We start from the raw sequence: 18,363 nt of genomic DNA on the forward strand, positions 1-18,363 counted from the left end.
CATAAGCTTGTGCAAGAAGAAGACACGGTCACACAAATAGGAGACATCAGAGTGAGCGGTCTTAATGTTTTATCATATATGGAGCAGTTACTAAAACATTTATAAGACGTAAAGTATAAAGGACAGCAATATCACAAAACCCACCCAGTTTAAGAAAGAAAAAACGACGGTTACTTTTGAAATCCCCAGTGTGCCCCTTCCTGATTCCATTCCCGTTTCTCCCCCACGAGGTAACTGCTACCTTTCCCATATTGTATTTTTTAAAAATGTGTTAGCACCTACTCTATTAGTACGTGCCAAGCTCTGAGTATACTACTTTCCAGTATTTACTCCATCTAACCCTCAAAAGCACCCCATGAAGTGGATAACATTCTTCGCATCTTACAGTGAGGAGTGTGGGCCGTGGGGATGCCTCGAGAGTCCCTGTCCACCGACACAGCCAGGCTTGAAACACAGTTCGAAGCGCACTCTCACGCTTCATACTTGAATGAACATTTATTAAACACACACCATGTGCCAAACACCATGCTGGGCACTGCAGAGCTTAAGGAAAAGCTTCTTCCTTGCTGGCAACTGGCATTTTCCAGAACCTCGGGGTTCCTCCCCCTGCTGCGGTCTCTAACTCAGCCCCCAGGACGTGCAGGGCAGCCTGTAAGGCCCCGGGAGCCCAGAGTGGCCTTGAGGAAAGGCAAGCGGACCCAGACACTCTACCTCGGTGTTGCCCAAGGTGGTTCTCAACCACAATCAATCCCCGAGGAACCACGGAAGATTCCAAACTTTTCTGCCCCCACTCCCAGCGTCTTCCTCACCCAGGCTTCCTCCAAGAAGTGAACCACGTAGGAATCCAGAGCCTTTGCCAGCAACAGGCCGGTCGTGGCTTCGTGAATGACCCAGCCCACAAGAAAAGACCTCGACTGTAGCGCATGTCACTCCCCTAATTATTCCCTGTGCTGGGAGTCCAACAATAACAGCGCATCTTTCATAAGCAGCTCCCACCATGAACTTTGGAAACTTATGCATGCAGCCAAGCACTAGGAAGTGCTAAAGGGTCAGGGGGGTTGTGTGGCCAGCAGTCCCAGGCCTCTGGGGGAGAATCCCACTCGCTCTCTAGTCCAAGATCTGGACCCAAAAAAACTGCATGAGCTGCCTCCAGGGCCTACTTCCTGGGGCTGGTGGGTCACCATGCGTGGGTCCTTAGAAGGGCCAGTGGGTCACACGGCAGCTGCACCCAAGCTACCCAGGGGAAAAAGGGGTGGGGTGGGGGGGAAGGATACATTTCCTTGAGGGTCACAATCACTTAGCAAATGCTCCCAAGGCTACACTCTAAACTGCAAAGTTTTTTTTGTTTTTTTTTTTTAGTATATACTAAATACAAGTCCTGGTAGACCCCGGGAGTTGGCCAGTGTATGGTTCTAGGACATTAACAGCAAATAAAACAGCCAGGTCCCTAAATGACTGTGGTGGAGCTAGGCAATAATCAAATTAATAATTTCAGATCGTGGTAAGTGCCTTGAAGAAATAAAATATCTTTGGTGTATGACGGTGGGCAGGGAAACGGATACTGGAAGCAGAGATCTGAGTTAGGCCAAGCAAGGGAAGCAAAGGCAAGAGATAATCGTTCCAAGCAGAGGGGACATCAGTACAACCATGAGTTCTCTGGTTTAACGCTGATTAGGGGTTTAAGAAATGTTTGCTGAAAAATTAATGTTCTCAAAATTCTAGTACAAGGTAGAGTTGAGTTCTTAAGAGTGCAAAGATCAAAGCGCTATACTGGAAAATTTGTTCTTGGATTTAACTGAAGAGCAAAGAAAATGTGTGTGAATATATATGTCTCACTAGGGTCTTTTAAAAAAGCCTTTCATGTCCTTTATCCTTTAAACTTTTATAACATAGGTTGAAAGCATGATACAATCTATAACTTCCAGTTCACGTACTGAGAGATCTTTTGCTCAGAACTAAAGAAGGCTTCTGTTCTGTTAGGAGGTAACTCACCTCCCTTGTTCCAGAATTTGAAATGCAATTATGTAAACATCTGTGTGCACATGGACTAGGCGGTGGGGAATATGGGGCACGGGCAAAGTTGTTTTCAATATTCCTTTTCTATTACTAAAACTGGGTAGAAAAGAATACATTGTCCACAACTGTGCAATCTCCTTGTCCTCTGATGTTAATAGATGTGTTTTTAACTGCTGTTTATATGCCATTTCTAACATCACTACCATCTACATCCTCTCCAAGCCAAAGAAAGTTGAAAAGTGCACGAGGTCTTTACAACCTTGTACAGTGACTGCGCCTGCTCAAGTACAATCCGTGTGCGCCCTTCTTTCTCTCTCTAGACAGTATTTCTTGGGGATTCTTCAGGTCCCTGGCCGTATTCCTCCCTAGGCTCTTATTAAAACCAGGTGCGCGGGAGGCGGGCCTTTTGGGACAGAAAAACCTTCTCTAGGCCCAAAGCTCCCCCTTCCGGTCTGTTTTCTAGAGGGGATTCATGAGCTGAGCAAAGAGAAAGCAGGCAGCTGGTTCTGGCTGGCGAGCGGGGGTGAACTTGTCGAGACGGGCACGCGGCCTGGCTGGGCAAGGGCAGTGTGTACAAGGGCAGAAAGTGAGGTTGGGCTGGGGGTACACAGCCGGTGCCCAGGGACTTTTCCGCCCAGTGCCACGCAGGAGCGTTGTCCGCGCGCAATGAAAGGCCCACAGGTCCACCGCGCTCTGTAGGGCGGGTAGGAGCGGAGGGAAGCCGCACAGCCGCCGCGTATCTGAATTTGAAACCCGGGCGGGCTCGGGCCAGACGGCGGCCTGCGCCCGGGGCGCGCGGAGGAGCCGCCGGAGACCCAGACTCCCTCCCGGGGCTCGCCCGCGGCCCCGCGCCGGCTTCCAGAACGTCCACGGGATGCGCCGTGCTTACCCTCGGTGTCTTCCAGGGACCGAGGCGGCCCGGCGGGGACCGGTCGTGAGTGATGCGGTGGGCCGGGCCGCGGAGCGCTCAGAGCGACCTCCCAGAACGCCGCGGCCCGGCGCCCGAGAGCCTGAGCTTCCGGGGACGCGGGGCTGCTCTACGCGAGGTCCCCGTGGGCTTCTCTGCCCGCGACCGTTGACCCGAGAGCCTACGAGCCGAGCAAGGCTGCAGCCGGTGGCCGGAAGGGGCAACAGTTGGGGATGGGGAGGACAGTTGGGCCGCGAAGGCGGCGCCCCCTTTTCGAGCTCGCAGTAAAATTCGTGCGAGCGCTTGAGAGCCTCACGCCGCAGCCCGAACGCCAAATCCGGCCCAGCGTCTGTGAGGGCGTTGGCTACTTATTAGGGTCAAAGATTGGAGCGCTGGCGCTTTGATCACACTCTAGAGTAGCAGACAGGCCTCAGATGAAAGAGGAGCATGTTAGGGCACAAAAAGTTAAGGTGCAGAGAGGAACAAAAAGACCCCCAAAAATGTGCTTCCGAATTTTGAGTAGCCATTTCCTATTCCTTGGACCAAACATCAAGCCGACCAGTTTTCTCATTTTCTCTAATTGCTTGTTTAAAATTTTGAAGCCCTTTGCCAGGGTCTGTATAGCCTTTCAGCCAGACAGCCTTGTTTTCTGAGGGGGTTGCATGAATTTTAAGTGAGCCCAGGAAATAGACAGCCAGCCAGACAAGAAGGTTAGAAAACCCTTCCATCGCAAACGTTTGCCTGACACACTGGGCTCCGTTAAAACCACTCCAAAGTGGGTCACTCCAGCACATCTTCTGGGCTTGGTGCCCTGTTTGATGGGAAAAAGTGTTCTCAGCCTTAACCCCAAGATCCTGTGACAACTAACAAGGGAACTCCAGAGAAGTTTCCAGATTCAAGCAACGCTAGTGATTTCTGGCAAAATACTGCCGATGCCAGTTTCTCAAATTTTGGTCCACGAACCACCTACAGCAGATTCCTGGGGGAATCCTTGTTGTAGGTTCCGGATTTAGGGCCTACACTATAGATGACGAGTTAGATTACGAGCGATGAGCCCAGAAATCTGCATTTTTAACAAGCTTGCCTTGTGAAGTGTCTGCTCACTATAATTTGAGAATTACTAGACTTGGCTCTTTGTTTGACATTGCTGAAATGGTGCTTGTTTTTCTATCTGGAGCCCTCTCTCAAAATTCTCAACGGTAATTAAACATTCTTTTTTTCTGTTTTTTTTTTCCAAGTGTAGACTATAAAGTTTGACTTCCAAACAAACTGTGCCTTATTTCATGAACTTTTTTAAACGAAATTATGCCCAAAGCATTACTTCCCGCTGTATAGAGCTCTGAGCACATCCTGAGGATAGGTAGGTGGGCTATACTTTGTGCCTTGTGCTAAGGCACAAAGGGCTGTTTGGGCTGTTTGCCTTTTTTTTTTTAATTTATTTTTAGCTGCGTTGGGTCCTCGTCGTTGCACGCCGTCTTTCTTTTAGTTGCGGCGAGTGGGGGCTACTCATCGTTGCGGTGCACGGGCTTCTCATTGCGGTGGCTTCTCTTGTTGTGGAGCATAGGCTCTAGGCACGCAGGCTTCAGTAGTTGTGGCACATGGGCTCAGTAGTTGTGGCACTCGGGCTCAGTAGTTGTGGCTCGTAGGCTTTAGAGCACAGGCTCAGTAGTTGTGGCGCACGGGCTTAGTTGCTCCACGGCATGTGGGATCTTCCTGGACCAGGGCTTGAACCCATGTCCCGTGCATTGGCAGGCAGATTCTTAACCACTGTGCCACCAGGGAAGCCCCTGTTTGTCATTCTGAGCCGCACATATTCCTGCCATGCTACAGGAGGCTGAATGTTTTATGCCCCCTACCCGCTCCCCCCGCACTGCCTGCCAGATTCATTTGTTGAGACCTAATCCCCAGTGTGGTGGTATTTGGAGGTAGGACCTTTGGGAGATGATAGGTCATGAAAACAGAGGCCAGCGGGATTGGTGTCTTTGTAAAAGAGGCCCCAGAAAGCTTCTGCACCCATTCCTCTATGTGAGGACGCAGCTAGTAGATGGTGCCTATGAGCCAGGAAGTGGGCTCTCACAAGACACCAAATCTGCCTGTGCCTTAATCTTGGACTTCCCAGTCCCCAGAACTGTGAGAAATAAGTTTCTGTTGTTTATAAGCCACCCAGTCTATGGAATTCTATTATAGTAGCCCAAAGGGACTGAGACACCTGCCAATTTTTCTAATACTGCTTCACTCAGGCCTCAAACAGCACAGCTTTTCTTGGATAAAACAGAAGCAGAGTCTGTGATCAAGATGGTTTCCAAACTGAACTGCACAACAAAGGCACCTATGGAGCTTTTTAAACTACCGACCCACACAGAATCTCAGCAGTCCCAAACGTATTTGTCTGCAGAACCTATTTCACAAAGCATCTCGTGGGACTAATGAGCGGTCAAAAGTGTTGACGGTGCTGACAGAAGTAGTACTGAATTGAAGTTGAGGAAATAATTAAAGGCATAAACAGAACATTTGCAACAAAAATGTTCAACACACACAGTTGCTTATAATAGAAAGAATTTGGAAAGAATCCAAATTTATCCAGCAGTAGAAAGTGGGTTAAATAAATGATGGTACATTTATATGAAGGAATACAAGGCAACTATTAACATAGTTTCGAGAATATTTATTGACTTGGAGAGATGTTCTTGATGAGTAAAGTGAAAAGTGCAACATGAACAATTGCTCTCGTTTAAAAAAAAAAAATCTAGTGGTAACTGACAGAAGACCCAAGAAAGCAGACTCCTAAGCTGTTGATAATGAACAGTGAAAAGAATCCTAATTTGCACTGCACAACTGGAAAACCGCAGAACACAGAGCTGTAGTTGGAAGGCTACTGAAGAAGCAATTCAATGCCCTCTCCAAGTCATTACAGCTGGGTGACCGTCCTCCACCCCAGCAAGACACTGGAGGCTTATTTCCCGGAGAGGCTACGTGCATTAAAAACAAGAGGATTAAATGAAAATTTAAATACTGCCCAAGCCCTCTTCTCCAGCAGGCTGGAAGCCTGACATACGTCTTCCAGAGAGGAGATTGCAGAATTCTTCTCTGGTGAATTTGGCCCGCCAAAGAGAAAAGAGAAAAGATACTGACATGACAGGCTCCTGATCAGATCCAAGCCCATAGCTGACAAACCCCATCCACACATGCACAACTTCCAATTAGCTTTTTTTTTTTTTTGCCCCACTTGGCAGATACCAAGAATTACTTGTTGTTAGAAGAAAGATTCTAATGTTAAAGAGATGGTAGAGCAGACAGCAAAAACCAAGGCTATTAATGGAAAAGAAAACCCGTATTTTTTTTTCATGAAAATTCTCAGAGAGATAAAAGAGTATATGCACCCATGAAACAAGAACAAGCTGTTAAAAAAAAAAAAAGGGAAATGAGAACAAGGCAGAGCTCTTGGACATTAACTATAAGAAAAACAATGACTAGGGATAAACGATATAGGTGAAAATAAAGGACAGGCCAGATCAACTAAATGATAGGAGTTCCAGAAAGAGAGGACAGAAAAAGATAGAGGGGAGACTGTCATTAAATAAATAAGTTAATTAATCAATAGGATTTCCCCAAATTGAAGGACATGAGTCTCCTGATTGAAAGGACCTCTTGAGTGCCCAGAAAATAAACCTACATGGAGGAACATCCTTATAAAATTTCAGAATATTTGTACAAATAGATTTTAGCTACTTCTAAAGATAAAGAAATGAGTGACCTAGAAAGCATCAAGAATCAAAACAGCTTCAGACTTCTCAACAGCAGCAGAAGTTGCAAGGCAATAGTAGCTAATAGTTCAGGTAGACTCTAACTATATTGTACTGTATTAAGTGCTTTACAATTCATCCTCACAACAACCCTATGAAATAGGTGCTATTATTACCTTCATTTTACAGGTGAGAAACCTGAGGTGCAAAGGAGCTGACAAACGTGCCCAAATGACAGAGGTAATAAATGCTAGGATTTGAAACAGGCAGACTGGCTCCAGAGCCCATGATCCTAATTGGTATATCATACTGAAGCAGTGCCTTCAAAATTAAAAGGGAAAAGTTTATGCAACTCAGAATTATATACCTGGCCAAGTTATTATTAAGTGATAAAGTAGATAATTTTTGGATACGCATATTCTCAAAAATTGTACTTCTCATAACTCTCAAAGACAATTATTGTACAATTTCCCTTATATAAGGTGCCTAGAATAGTCTAATACATAGAAACAGAAAGTAGAACATTGGTTACCAGGGGCTGTGGGGAGGTAGGAATGAGGAGTTGTTGTTTGATGTGTACAGAGTTTCAGTCTGGGATGATGAAGTGGAGATGGATAGTGGTATGGTCGCACAATAATGTAAGTATAGTTAATGCCACTTAAAAATGGTTGAAATGGTAAATTTTATGTTAAGTTTACCAAAAAGAAGAAAAAGCTCCTATAGGAAAAAGTACGCCGCCCAAATGAGGGAGTGAAGCAAGAAAGAGGAAAGTTAAGATTCAGGAAGCAAGAAATCCGACTCAAGAGTAAGGCAAAGGAATCCCCCGGGGTAATGAAGAAGGGAGATCCTGGGATAGCGGCTGTGCATTAGGCTCAGGAAACACAACCACTTCAGAAGGTGCAGGGAGTGAAGTTTCCAAAAAGATGAAATTGATAGAAGACATGATATTTTTCTGAACTTACTGAGAAGATATACAGCTAACTGGGAGAGAATTTGAAGCTAAATTAATAATTACATAAAAACTTAGCAGGGACTTCCCTGGAGGCGCAGTGGTTAAGAATCCACCTGCCAATGCAGGGGACACGGGTTTGAGCCCTGGTCTGGGAAGATCCCACATGCCGCAGAGCAACTAAGCCCGTTCACCACAACTGCTGAGCCAGTGCACCACAACTACTGAAGCCCGTGTGCCTAGAGCCTGTGCTCCACAACAAAAGAAGCCACTGAAATGAGAAGCCCGCTCACCGCAACGAGGAGTAGCCCCCCTTGCCGCGACGAGAGAAAGCTCGCACACAGCAACAAAGACCCAACGCAGCCAAAAAAAAATAAATAAATTTTTAATTAAAATTTTTTTTTAATTTTAAACTTTGTTGTTAAAAATGTTAAAAAATGTTTAATTTAAAAAATTTTTAAATCTTCAATTAAAATTTTTTTAATTAAATTTTTTTTTAATTTTAAAACAACTTAAGCAAACAAACAAAAAATAAGATAATTATTAATCCCAGGAAAACTTAGTGTCGTGATACAAAGGGAAAGTAATCTTCATACTTTTTTGTACTACGTGACTCAGTAATGAATTGCATGCTATCTAGTCGTGATAATGGGAACACTAAATATCGATCTAACCAAAGGTTTATGCTAGATCTGCATCAAGAAGATGAGGGTGTGAGTGTTGCGTACCAGGGTGGGCAGGTGAGGACGGAAACTGAATTCTTATATGCCTTATCGGAAATCAACAGATAATGCCTGAAATAGAAAACTCAAGAAGTGACTTAGATATATGTGTTAAATACCAAATGAAACAACTATAAGATTTAAAAGCAGTTGCCTCCAAAATAAAACAGAAAATTGAGGACACGGAGTGGTTTGGAAACTGCTGTTTTTTTTGTGGTAAATCTTGGAGAACTGTTTGACTGTTTAAACCACGTGAATATATAAGTTTGGTAAAAATCGAAACTGATTTTCAAAAAAGAAGAACAACACAACTCTAAAGCTTCTCCAGAAAGTCCAGAAAAGCCTGTTTCTACCTCCTGGTTTCCTCAAATCAAACTTACTTTTTTCTAAGCAGTAGTTTTCTGCATACTTCTGTGATTTTCTGCCATTGTACACACATTTTCATAAAATAGGCTTTTGTGAGCTAGCCTGGGAATTTAACCATTGCTTATATTACTTCTCTGGAGACATGTATTTCAAGTTCTAACCAAACAACTTCCAAAATTCCTTTCAGAACTTCTCCCGTTTATTAACTGGGGACTGTATTATCCATTCCCATAAGACTTTACATACAATACAGCTAAAAAGACATTTGAAAAATCACGGAATATTACGATTGCATTTGACACTGTGCCAGCTGGTACAATCAGTGAGTGATGTGGCTACTGGAAAGAAGAAGGGTAGGAGGAGAGTCATCAGGGGAGACTGTGTCAAAGAGCCTCAGTTCAAGCTGAACGTGCGTGCAAAGATGGATTGTAGATTGTTTAAATGGTGGCATCAATCAGGACTTTCTATGAAAGTGACAGCCACTCAACCCAAACTAGCTAAGCCAGAAATGGAATGTTTGGGCTCACCTAACTAGGACATCCCAAGGGGTCTGGCATCTGGCAAAGATTGATCCTGGGTCCAAAAGAGTTGCTAAGCTCTCTTCATCTCCATTATTCTCCCCTACAGCTCCAGTCTTACTTTCCAGCTTTGCAGCATGGGGTGCTGATGAGGTGGGTGGGCAACGCTATTGGCTGTACGTCAAAATCCCAGGGGAAGACCCTGATTGGTCCTCCATGGGTTCAGGTGAATGGATACTATGATTGGCCAGGACTGAATCAGCTGCCAGAAAGGGAAGATGAGGAATAACCTGCTGGGTTGCCAAAAATAATACCTATTACATCCCAGTATAATTGTACATACCAAATATGCTCCGGTGGAGATGTATTAGAGCCTGGGCCAACTGGCAGCGTAAGTAAAAATGCCTCATAAATGCTAAAGCACCATGAAATGTTGGTTGTGAGTCAGTACTAAATGTAAGTCTACATTGGCCCTACCCAGCCCAACTGCAATTACTCCTGGATCCTCAGCTCTCTGAATGTTCTAAGTTTTTCTTTCCTCCTAGCAGATTCATTTGTCACAGTTTCACCGGGTATTGGCCTCTTTCTTCTAACAGAATCTGCTTCCAACTGCAGTGAAAAATTTGTTCATGTCATTTTTCAAAGGAAGTTAGGAGGAAAAAGAATGTCCACAGTTGGAATAGTTCGAAACTGAAAACATAATGGATGTATATGCGTGTAATCAGATTGTTCTCAGCATCTTTCACTCTACCGTTTCTCTAATCTGTTGAGTCACTTTCTTGGCCTCGTTGAGCCGGTCCTCAAATAAGCCAAAAATATTTTGCTGATACTAGCTGCAATTTACTGAGTGACAGGATATTTGTAATGTACTTTGAGACTGAGCTTATAGCCCTGAAGATTAGGCAGTTAATTAGTAGAGAAATGTTTTCACCATCTCGAAAAAGCAGACTTCAGATTAATTAACAGTCTATCCTGGAATTTCCAATTTTTATAGGCCTACTTTAGATGTCTGATTTTTAACTAGGTGTGAGGTGTTCCTTGACTGCTGACAATGTAAAGTAGGCTGACGCCTAAATGCGTTTCCGATAAACCTCTCATTGATGTCAACACTTGAATACCTAATGCTACACTGAACTTTGTATTCGAAGATAGTATGGATGAATGCTAACTACTTGTGAGTCTGAGTTTTGCTGAAAAGACCTTAAGCCAGATTTTACAGATTCTCTGTAATGGATACTAGTAAAATCTTAGGGCAGGCCTTCACTTCATTTGCACAAAATTACCAAAACAAGACATTACTAGATGATTACCCAAGGCCATTCTCCATCCATTTTTTCCTTGCCAGTCTCTTCCCATGACAGAGACTGAATATGGCAGGTATTCACTTTCCCAGCCTCCTGTGCAGCTAGTGATGGCCGTATGATCCAGGTCAGGCCAGCTGGAATGAAGAGAGAGATGGCTGGGATATTTGGGGGAGAGATTTTTCTTACCTCAGTGAAAGACAAGATGCATGGGGTAGAGAGCCTTTTTATTTGCGTTCTTCCTGCTTCTTCCTGTTTGGGTCACATCTGAGAAGGTAATGCCAGGAGCTCTAGCAGCAATTTGTGACCATTGCTGAAACACTGAGCATGAAACTGAGAAAAAGCCCAAGTCCCTGGGAATATCACTGAGCCACTACACCCACTGGAACGGCCTGCTTCCACATTTCATGCAAAGTGAGATTAATCATCTCCTACGTTTCAGCCATTGGGCATTCTATCACTTTCAGCCAAAAGCATGCTTTATCTTTAAATGATTCAAAGATACGAATTATTTACCCAGTGCTCATTCTGTTGATATGCTCTCCCCTTCTTGACTGTACCCAGATTTTATCTGGGTATCCAACCTCTCTCTATATCCCATGTAGCCAGTGGAAGCAGATTCTTCCCTTGTTTATAGGGGTGATCCTTGGTTGGCTTAAGTCAGTCAATAAATTCCACTCCCCTGGAACTGAATGGAGGATTCCATTCAAGGGTTAGCTACAACTTAAGTTGTCCAACCAGAGTGAATCTTTGGATTCTTGCTTGGAATGCCAGAATAGAAGTGCTCTCTTACCTTCTCAGCTGCTCACATATGAAGCCAAGAATGCTATTTTGCCACCATGAAGTAAAGTAAGCCTTTGGAAGAAGTACATGCCTCAGAAGGCAGTACAGAAAGACAGAAAGAAACTAAGCCTATGCTAACGTTACCGAGGTGTTGGATCACTGTAGTTTTGGACTTGCCATTACGTGAGGGCAAAAAATCTCCTTTATAAAGTCAGTTTGAGTTGGATTCTCTGTTCTTTGCAACTTCAGGATGCATTCTGATTTGATATACTTCCTATCTAGACTGTTAGGCGACAGGCAAAGAGGAAAGCCAAATGGCAATCTTTTAAGAGGCAAAAGGGAAAACACCTCTTCATAAATGAACCATATTGGGTAGGTGCGTGGTCATCCATCATCCTTTTCTTCTCTCATCAAAGATAGAGAAAAAAAACGATGTATTGAACTGCCACATGGAATGTGCTCTGCCACTTAAGTCTGTTGGGCTTTGAACAAGTTACTTAAACTGCTTGTGCCTTGGTTTCTGTGTATGTAAAATGGAGACCATGATAGTATCTACCTTGTAGGGAGTATCTGCTGAGATTAAATGAGATAATACATGTAACGTGCCTCTAACGGGGCCTGTTCATAGTGAACACTCAGTAGATGTTAATTATTATGATTATCAGGATCCTCAGTCAACTGGGGATTGTGCTAGAGAGGACCAGTGTCTCCTGCCAAATCTTCCAAATGATCTCTGTACAAGACACTCTCTTGTCGCTGAAGAGCTCACACCTCTTCTTTTGGTCAAAAGAGAACAAAGTAATATTCCTGCAGATTTCCAGCTGCACAACTTCTTAGCTCATGCACAGACTCTCTTACTCAAAGCTCGGTCCTGCCTTTCAGAAGGGCCTGGAGCACTGATTCTCACCCTCCATGAAAGGAGGTGAAGAACACCCCCATCCTCTTACCCCAGGAATCCAGAACTAGCCCTGTTCATGGCAGCACACCAGCACAGCATGAGAAGAAAGCCCACCCTGGGGAGGGGGGCAGTGTTTGTACTTGGCAATTGCCCACCTCACCCTGCAGTCCCCTGGGACAGACCAGGTTGGATTAGTAAACCCAGAGGGAAAGGGAGAGACCTAGAGACTGAGAAGCAGCCTTTGTAAACAGGGTTCATGGAACGGCTGCATCGGTGATTTCATCCCTGACCAAGGATGCCATAAAAAAGAGAAATATTCAGTGATCACCATTTCATGTCACTGTAAAAGACTTAGAATCGGGGCCCAGAAAGCTCAGGTTCCAGCAACATTCTGCTTTGACAGGACCTTAAAATGCCTTCTGGAGTCAAGTCAGGGAGAAAAATTCTTAAGGTAACTGAGTGCAGCACATAACTAAGTATGAAGAATCCACTCTAATTGCCAAAAAGGAATATGGCCAAGGCTCCTAAGGAAAGGGGGGAAAGTGAAAAAGAAAGCAGAAACATTATGATAAGAAGAAAAGGGATGTTCATTTTCAAACAGGAGATAAGATATGGATTAAAGTTCATCCTCAGAATAATGTAGCAAGAAACTTTATAGCCAAACTGACTCCAACCGGAAAGGTCCCTGTTTCTCGGATCTCTTTGAATTATAGGGAAAACTAATTGGATCTTCATGTTTACCATGGAGGAAACCAAGTGTTACTCAGGATGTAAATCCTGGAGGTACTTTAAAAAAACAACACTGACCTTTACAAGCCTCTAAACTTATAGATCTGTAAGGAGAAAAGAAAAATTGATTTCCTGACCTTTGCCTAGTTTCTTGTCTTTTTTTTTTTTTTCTCTAAACAGGGGCCTCCAATCCCCTAACTCTCTTCCTGGTGTTAATTTTCTGACTGTGCCCTCTGTCCCTGGTCAGAGCCAGGGGAAGGGGATGGGCCCATTCTCCATCTAGACTCTACGGAGGCCGGTCCAGGTTGAGGGATGACTCCACCACTCAAGGACACTGGGTGAAGCCTGCTACCTCTCAGCGTCCTCCACTGTGTCTAGAAGGTGGCTCACCTCTTCAGCAGTCCCATGACAATGAGACTAGCCATCGTGTTTGAGCACCTACTGTGTGCTGGGCATTGTGGTATGACATTTTTAGACATTGTCTTTTTTTTTTTTTTTTAATTTGAGCTTTTATTCTTTCTAAGACAATCTGTTTATTTATTTACTTTTCTCTTTGGCCATGCCACGCAGCTTGTGGGATCTTAGTTCCCCAACCAGGGATAGAACTCGCATCCCCTGCATTGGAAGCTCAGGGTCTTAACCACTGGACCCACAGGAAAGTCCGACATTGTCTTAATTAATTAATCCTCATAACAACCCTATGAGTTTGGGCCCCTAACTGGCTACACGTCTCTCTCCCATTTCACAGATCAGGAAAACCCCTGTTCCCTCACAGTTTCCTCTCTCCTCCTTTCTTTATCCCACCTTCCCTGTGAGCCAAGAGGTGAGATCAATGAAGGACAGAACCATTTGAACTCCCAGAGTCCTCTGGGTTAGCGGGGCAGTTGTTGTAGAGCTGAGGAAACTGAGGCCTAGAGATGGAGGCCCACCAAGTTCCCGAGAGGCGGGGTGAGGAGCCCCCAGACCAGCATCGTTCACTGCCCCACACAGCATTCTTTCATTCACTGAAGTCTGGTCCGGGAGGCCACAGTGACTCACCATTCTTCCGTGTGAAGTAATTCCTTTGTGGTATCTGGCATCTTTAGTGTCTGAGTCTACAGTGAGAAGAGAGGGGAACTTTAAGGTCATTGCAGGATTAGAGGGAAAAGTGGGTAGCGAGGGGGAAGAGGAACAAATGGGCACACCAGGGAGAAGCCAGACCATGGGAATGTTAGGATCCTGGGGCGGGCAATGGATGAGGCTAAGTGATTTGTCAACATGAATTTATCCCTAATCCTCACACAAAGATGACCCTTCTCGTAATAGGCAAGGAGCTAGGCAGTGTGATCTGAGATATGCCTGCCTCAGGGGCCTGTATAGGGGCCCAAATCATGACTCTTTGCCACTCAAATGGTTTACAGCAATGTCTCCTGCTTTTAAGTCATTTGCTTACCATTATGAAGATTTTTATCATATTTGTGAACCATCTGAAATTTTATTTGCTTAAGAGTTTAGCAATTTTGGGGACTTCCCTGGTGGTCCAGTGGTAAAGAATCCGCCTTAACAATGCAGGGGACGCAGGTTCAATCCCTGGTCAGGGAACTAAGATCCCACATGCCACGGGGCAACTAAGCCCGCACGCCACAACTACTGAGCTCACGTGCCTCAAGTAGAGAGCCTGCGTGCCACAAACTACAGAGCCCACGTGTCCTGGAGCCTGTGTGCCACAACTAGAGAGAAGCCCTCACACTGCAACAAAAGATCCCGCATGCCTCAACAAAGATCCCCCATGCCAGCAACTAAGACCCAAAGCAGCCAAAAATAAATAATAAAAATAAATAATTTTTAATTTATTAATAGTAAATTTATTATTAATAAATAATAAATAAATCTTTTTTAAAAGAGTTTAGCAATTTTTAAAAACATAAATAGATACATTTTAGGAGAAATGTTGTATCAGTACTGTAAGGAGAAAGTCAGTATCATTTGCCATAAATAGTGGCATAGTAATAAGTACAATGAAAACAAAACAAGGTTATTAGACTCTTGCTGGCTAGTTGCCTGTCAGAGACTCTGAGCCTGAGCTTTGTTCTTTCTTTGTTTTAGAGGTAACCAAGTGTTAGGTGTTAAACACAGGGCCAAATGGAAATTATCTCCTTGACCTGAACCAGAAGGATTGACAGGAAGTGAAATGCTGTTGAACATCACCTAAATCATCTTGAGAACCGCCAGTGGTCTTGATCTCAGACATTAGGGAATTCTGTGGGCTCCTTTCATGTTTCTCCAAAAAGCAGCAACAGTTATACATAAGAAGGAACAATTCATCAAAGACCTATTATCCAGCTGTGAGTTGGGGTGATTCACTTCTCTGGGCCTCAGTTTTCCTCATCTGCAAAATGGGAGGGTTAGAGCAGATAATGTCTTTCAGTCTCTTCCAGCTCTAGATCCTACTGCCTCTATAACCTCAGGAAACAAATATCGGATCTGGGACACAGGACAGCTTGGGTGTAATGGGCAACCACAAGGTCCTTTGAAAGGTGGTAGAGAACAGGCTAGCAGCCCTGAACACTGGAGAAAGGGAGGTGTTTAGAAGTACCACAGATAAAAGTCACCCTCTTCCCAGCCTTACCTAGGGCCACCAAAATAACATATGCAGCCCAAGAATGCTCAAATGGTGAAAGTGTTAAACTCTGATCTTCTCATATTCAGCACTTGGATTTCAGAGCTAAATTGCCTAATTTGCAGTGAGAAAATTACACTTCATTTTCCTTTAAAAAAAAAAGTATTCTCTTATATGGAGCATCCTGAGTAGGCTGGTTTCTGTTTGACTGAGAGGTGGTTTCGAGCAGTGGTTAGGAACTTGGCCTGAATTCCATCACTCACTGAGGGTATGACTTGGACAAGTAAGTCCCCATCTTAAAAGGGGGGTTCATAATGATACCTACTTGTGGTTCCACTTCTGGTGGTGGTTACCAGTATTCAATTGTGCTGGTTGGATGAAGAAATATGTGTAAAGTGTTTGGCATAGTATCTAGCAAACAGTACATGTATAAGCAAAAATAGTAGCTCTTAGTATTTCGTGCCTATCTCATCTCGGCCCTTCTACTTGCTATCCCAATACAGCCTCTCTCCCACTCTCTCTCTCCCCCGCCCACCTCCACCCCACTCTAGTCCTTCCTTCCTGTCTTGGTGATCACCTTTCTCATGCTCCGGCTGGTACCTCTCTATATGTCTGTCTCCACGTCCTTTGCCAGACACAGTCAGCACTCAATAAATCTGTTGAATTGTGTAGAGGCCCCTTTGAAAATAGTAGAAGCAGCCTCTAGCTGAAAACAGGAAGGATTTTACAGGGACATTTTTACACTGCCTTCAGGCTGGCTGCAGAAAAACCTAAGCCGAAAGTGTGTTATATACGAGGGATATTTGTGGGCATATGCCATCTTTATAGGACTTAGTTGAAACAATTCCTTGTTTGCTCAATTAAGAGGAGGAAAAGAACGTAATCTCCCACTTCTGTTTCATTTCACCCCAGGATAAGGAAGAAAAGAGGATGCAAGTTTCCTAACTGTCCTGGTTTTCTTCTTGGGTTCATCTAAGTGTGTTTACAAAATATACACAGTGGATTCCTTAGAAACACACACATGATTAGCCCCTTCTGATATCTGAAAGATATATGAATTGCTGAGCTGCTGATGAGAAAGATCCACGAATAGTTTTTTTAATTGGTTTAGTAAGATTATTTCCAGTCAACAATTCCCCAGTTTAGTGACAGAAGATAGATCTGTTTTCCATAAAAAGTGAAATGCCAGACTTTTGAATCACTCCAAATAAAAAACATTCCCTTAAAGAGTCACTTGCTATCATTTGTTTTATAGCAAAAAATAAAAGTCAAGATAGAAACTATTATCACAGAATGGCATGCTGAAGAGGCACTAGCGGTGATAAGAACACAAACAGTTCTCAGTCCTTCACTAAATTTCCAACTACTGCTGCAGGATATGCTGTGCTTCGTTGGAAACAAATAAACATAAACCAACTTGCCCTCGTTTGTTTCCATCAGCTCAATCAGAACTGGTGTCTCCTACTTGTACAGAACTTTAGAATAGAGAATGCTTTCCTAATTTTTATTTGGTCTTCAGAACATCCCTGGGAGGCAAATAGGGTGGGTAAGAGACGTAACATCAGAAACAATCCACATGTCTACCAACTGACGAATGGATAAGTAAAATGTGGTATATCCATACAATGGAATATTATGGGACAATAAGAAGGAGTGAAGTACTGATATTGCTACACCCTAGATGAACCTTGACAACGTTAGACTAACTGAAAGAAGTCAGTCACAATGGACCATATATTATATGATTCCATTCATACAAAATGTCCAGAATAGGCAAATCTATAGAGACAGAAAGTAGATTGGTGATTGCCTAAGGCTGAGAGAGCCTTAGGGATTGGCGTAGGAAGCAGCCAATGGGTAAGGGGTTTCTTTTGGGGGGTAGTGAAAATGTTCTAAAATTGATTGTGATGACCGTTGCACAACTCTGTGACTATACTAAAGCCAGTGGATTTTAAAGGTCAAATAGGCAAATTACATGGTTTCTTGTATCACAATAGAGCTGTTTTAGAGAGAGAGAGAGATGACACTGTGGAGTCTGCTTTTGACATTCATGTGGCTTCCATCTCAGGTTTGCCACTTAGGTACTACGTGACCTTAGCCACTTATTTCGACTTTCTGAATCCAGCTGACCTGTCTCAGAAGTAGTAATGCCTCCCTTGCAGGGTGGTGTGGGGAACCCAGTCAAGGTCCACAGAGTGCCTGAAACACGGCTGCACGTGCAGTCTGCTCGATACACGGCGGCTGTAACCAGGACCATTCTGACGGTGAGCTAGCTGAGGCTCAGAGTATAAAAAGCCTTGGCAATGGATACGAAATGGGCCCGGCTGGCCTCCTGACACATGGCACTGACCTGCCTTCTTCATGGTTGAGACGGAACAGAAAATCAGAAAGAACGTCAGATTTGGAAACAGAAGAACTAGGCACTTACCCCCTACTGCCTGCTAGCTCTGTGCTGGCCATGAGGGCTCAGTAGAGGGTTAGGTAGATGTGGTCCCTGTCCTAATGGAGTTTACAGAGTGGCAGCTAGGAGAACCAGACTTGCTTCACAATCCTTGGCAAGTCATTTAACTTTTCTAAGGTTCAGTAACTGCTAAGTGTCAGATGAGAGTAATAGTCATGCATCATCTATAAGACTGGTGTGACCGTCTAATCAGATTATCTATAAAAAGTACTAAGTACAGGGCCTGACACACGACAAACACTAAAGAAATAACCGTCGTCACTATTTTATTATTATCATCTGCAGTAGCATTGTACCTGTACTAGAGGACAACTGTTCAACTTCCGTCAGCACATTTATTTATTTATGAACTGGAGGTATTAATGGTTATC

At 44.0% G+C, this 18,363-nt stretch overlaps 1 protein-coding gene across 1 annotated transcript in view; it reads right to left on the minus strand.

The window, feature by feature from the left end:
* LOC116758368 overlaps positions 1-17,894 on the minus strand; it is a 132,424-nt gene extending 114,530 nt beyond the window's left edge. Inside the window, exons 1-2 of the mRNA XM_032641182.1 lie at positions 17,882-17,894; positions 2,906-3,272 (exon numbers count right to left, since the gene is read on the minus strand). Coding sequence (XP_032497073.1) covers positions 2,906-3,272; positions 17,882-17,894 — 380 coding nt within the window. The remainder of the gene's footprint in view (positions 1-2,905; positions 3,273-17,881) is intronic.
* Positions 17,895-18,363: the final 469 nt, after the last annotated feature.

The sequence above is a fragment of the Phocoena sinus genome, chromosome 8 (assembly GCF_008692025.1).
Source record: "Phocoena sinus isolate mPhoSin1 chromosome 8, mPhoSin1.pri, whole genome shotgun sequence".
In the NCBI taxonomy this organism is placed as follows: Eukaryota; Metazoa; Chordata; class Mammalia; order Artiodactyla; family Phocoenidae; genus Phocoena; species Phocoena sinus.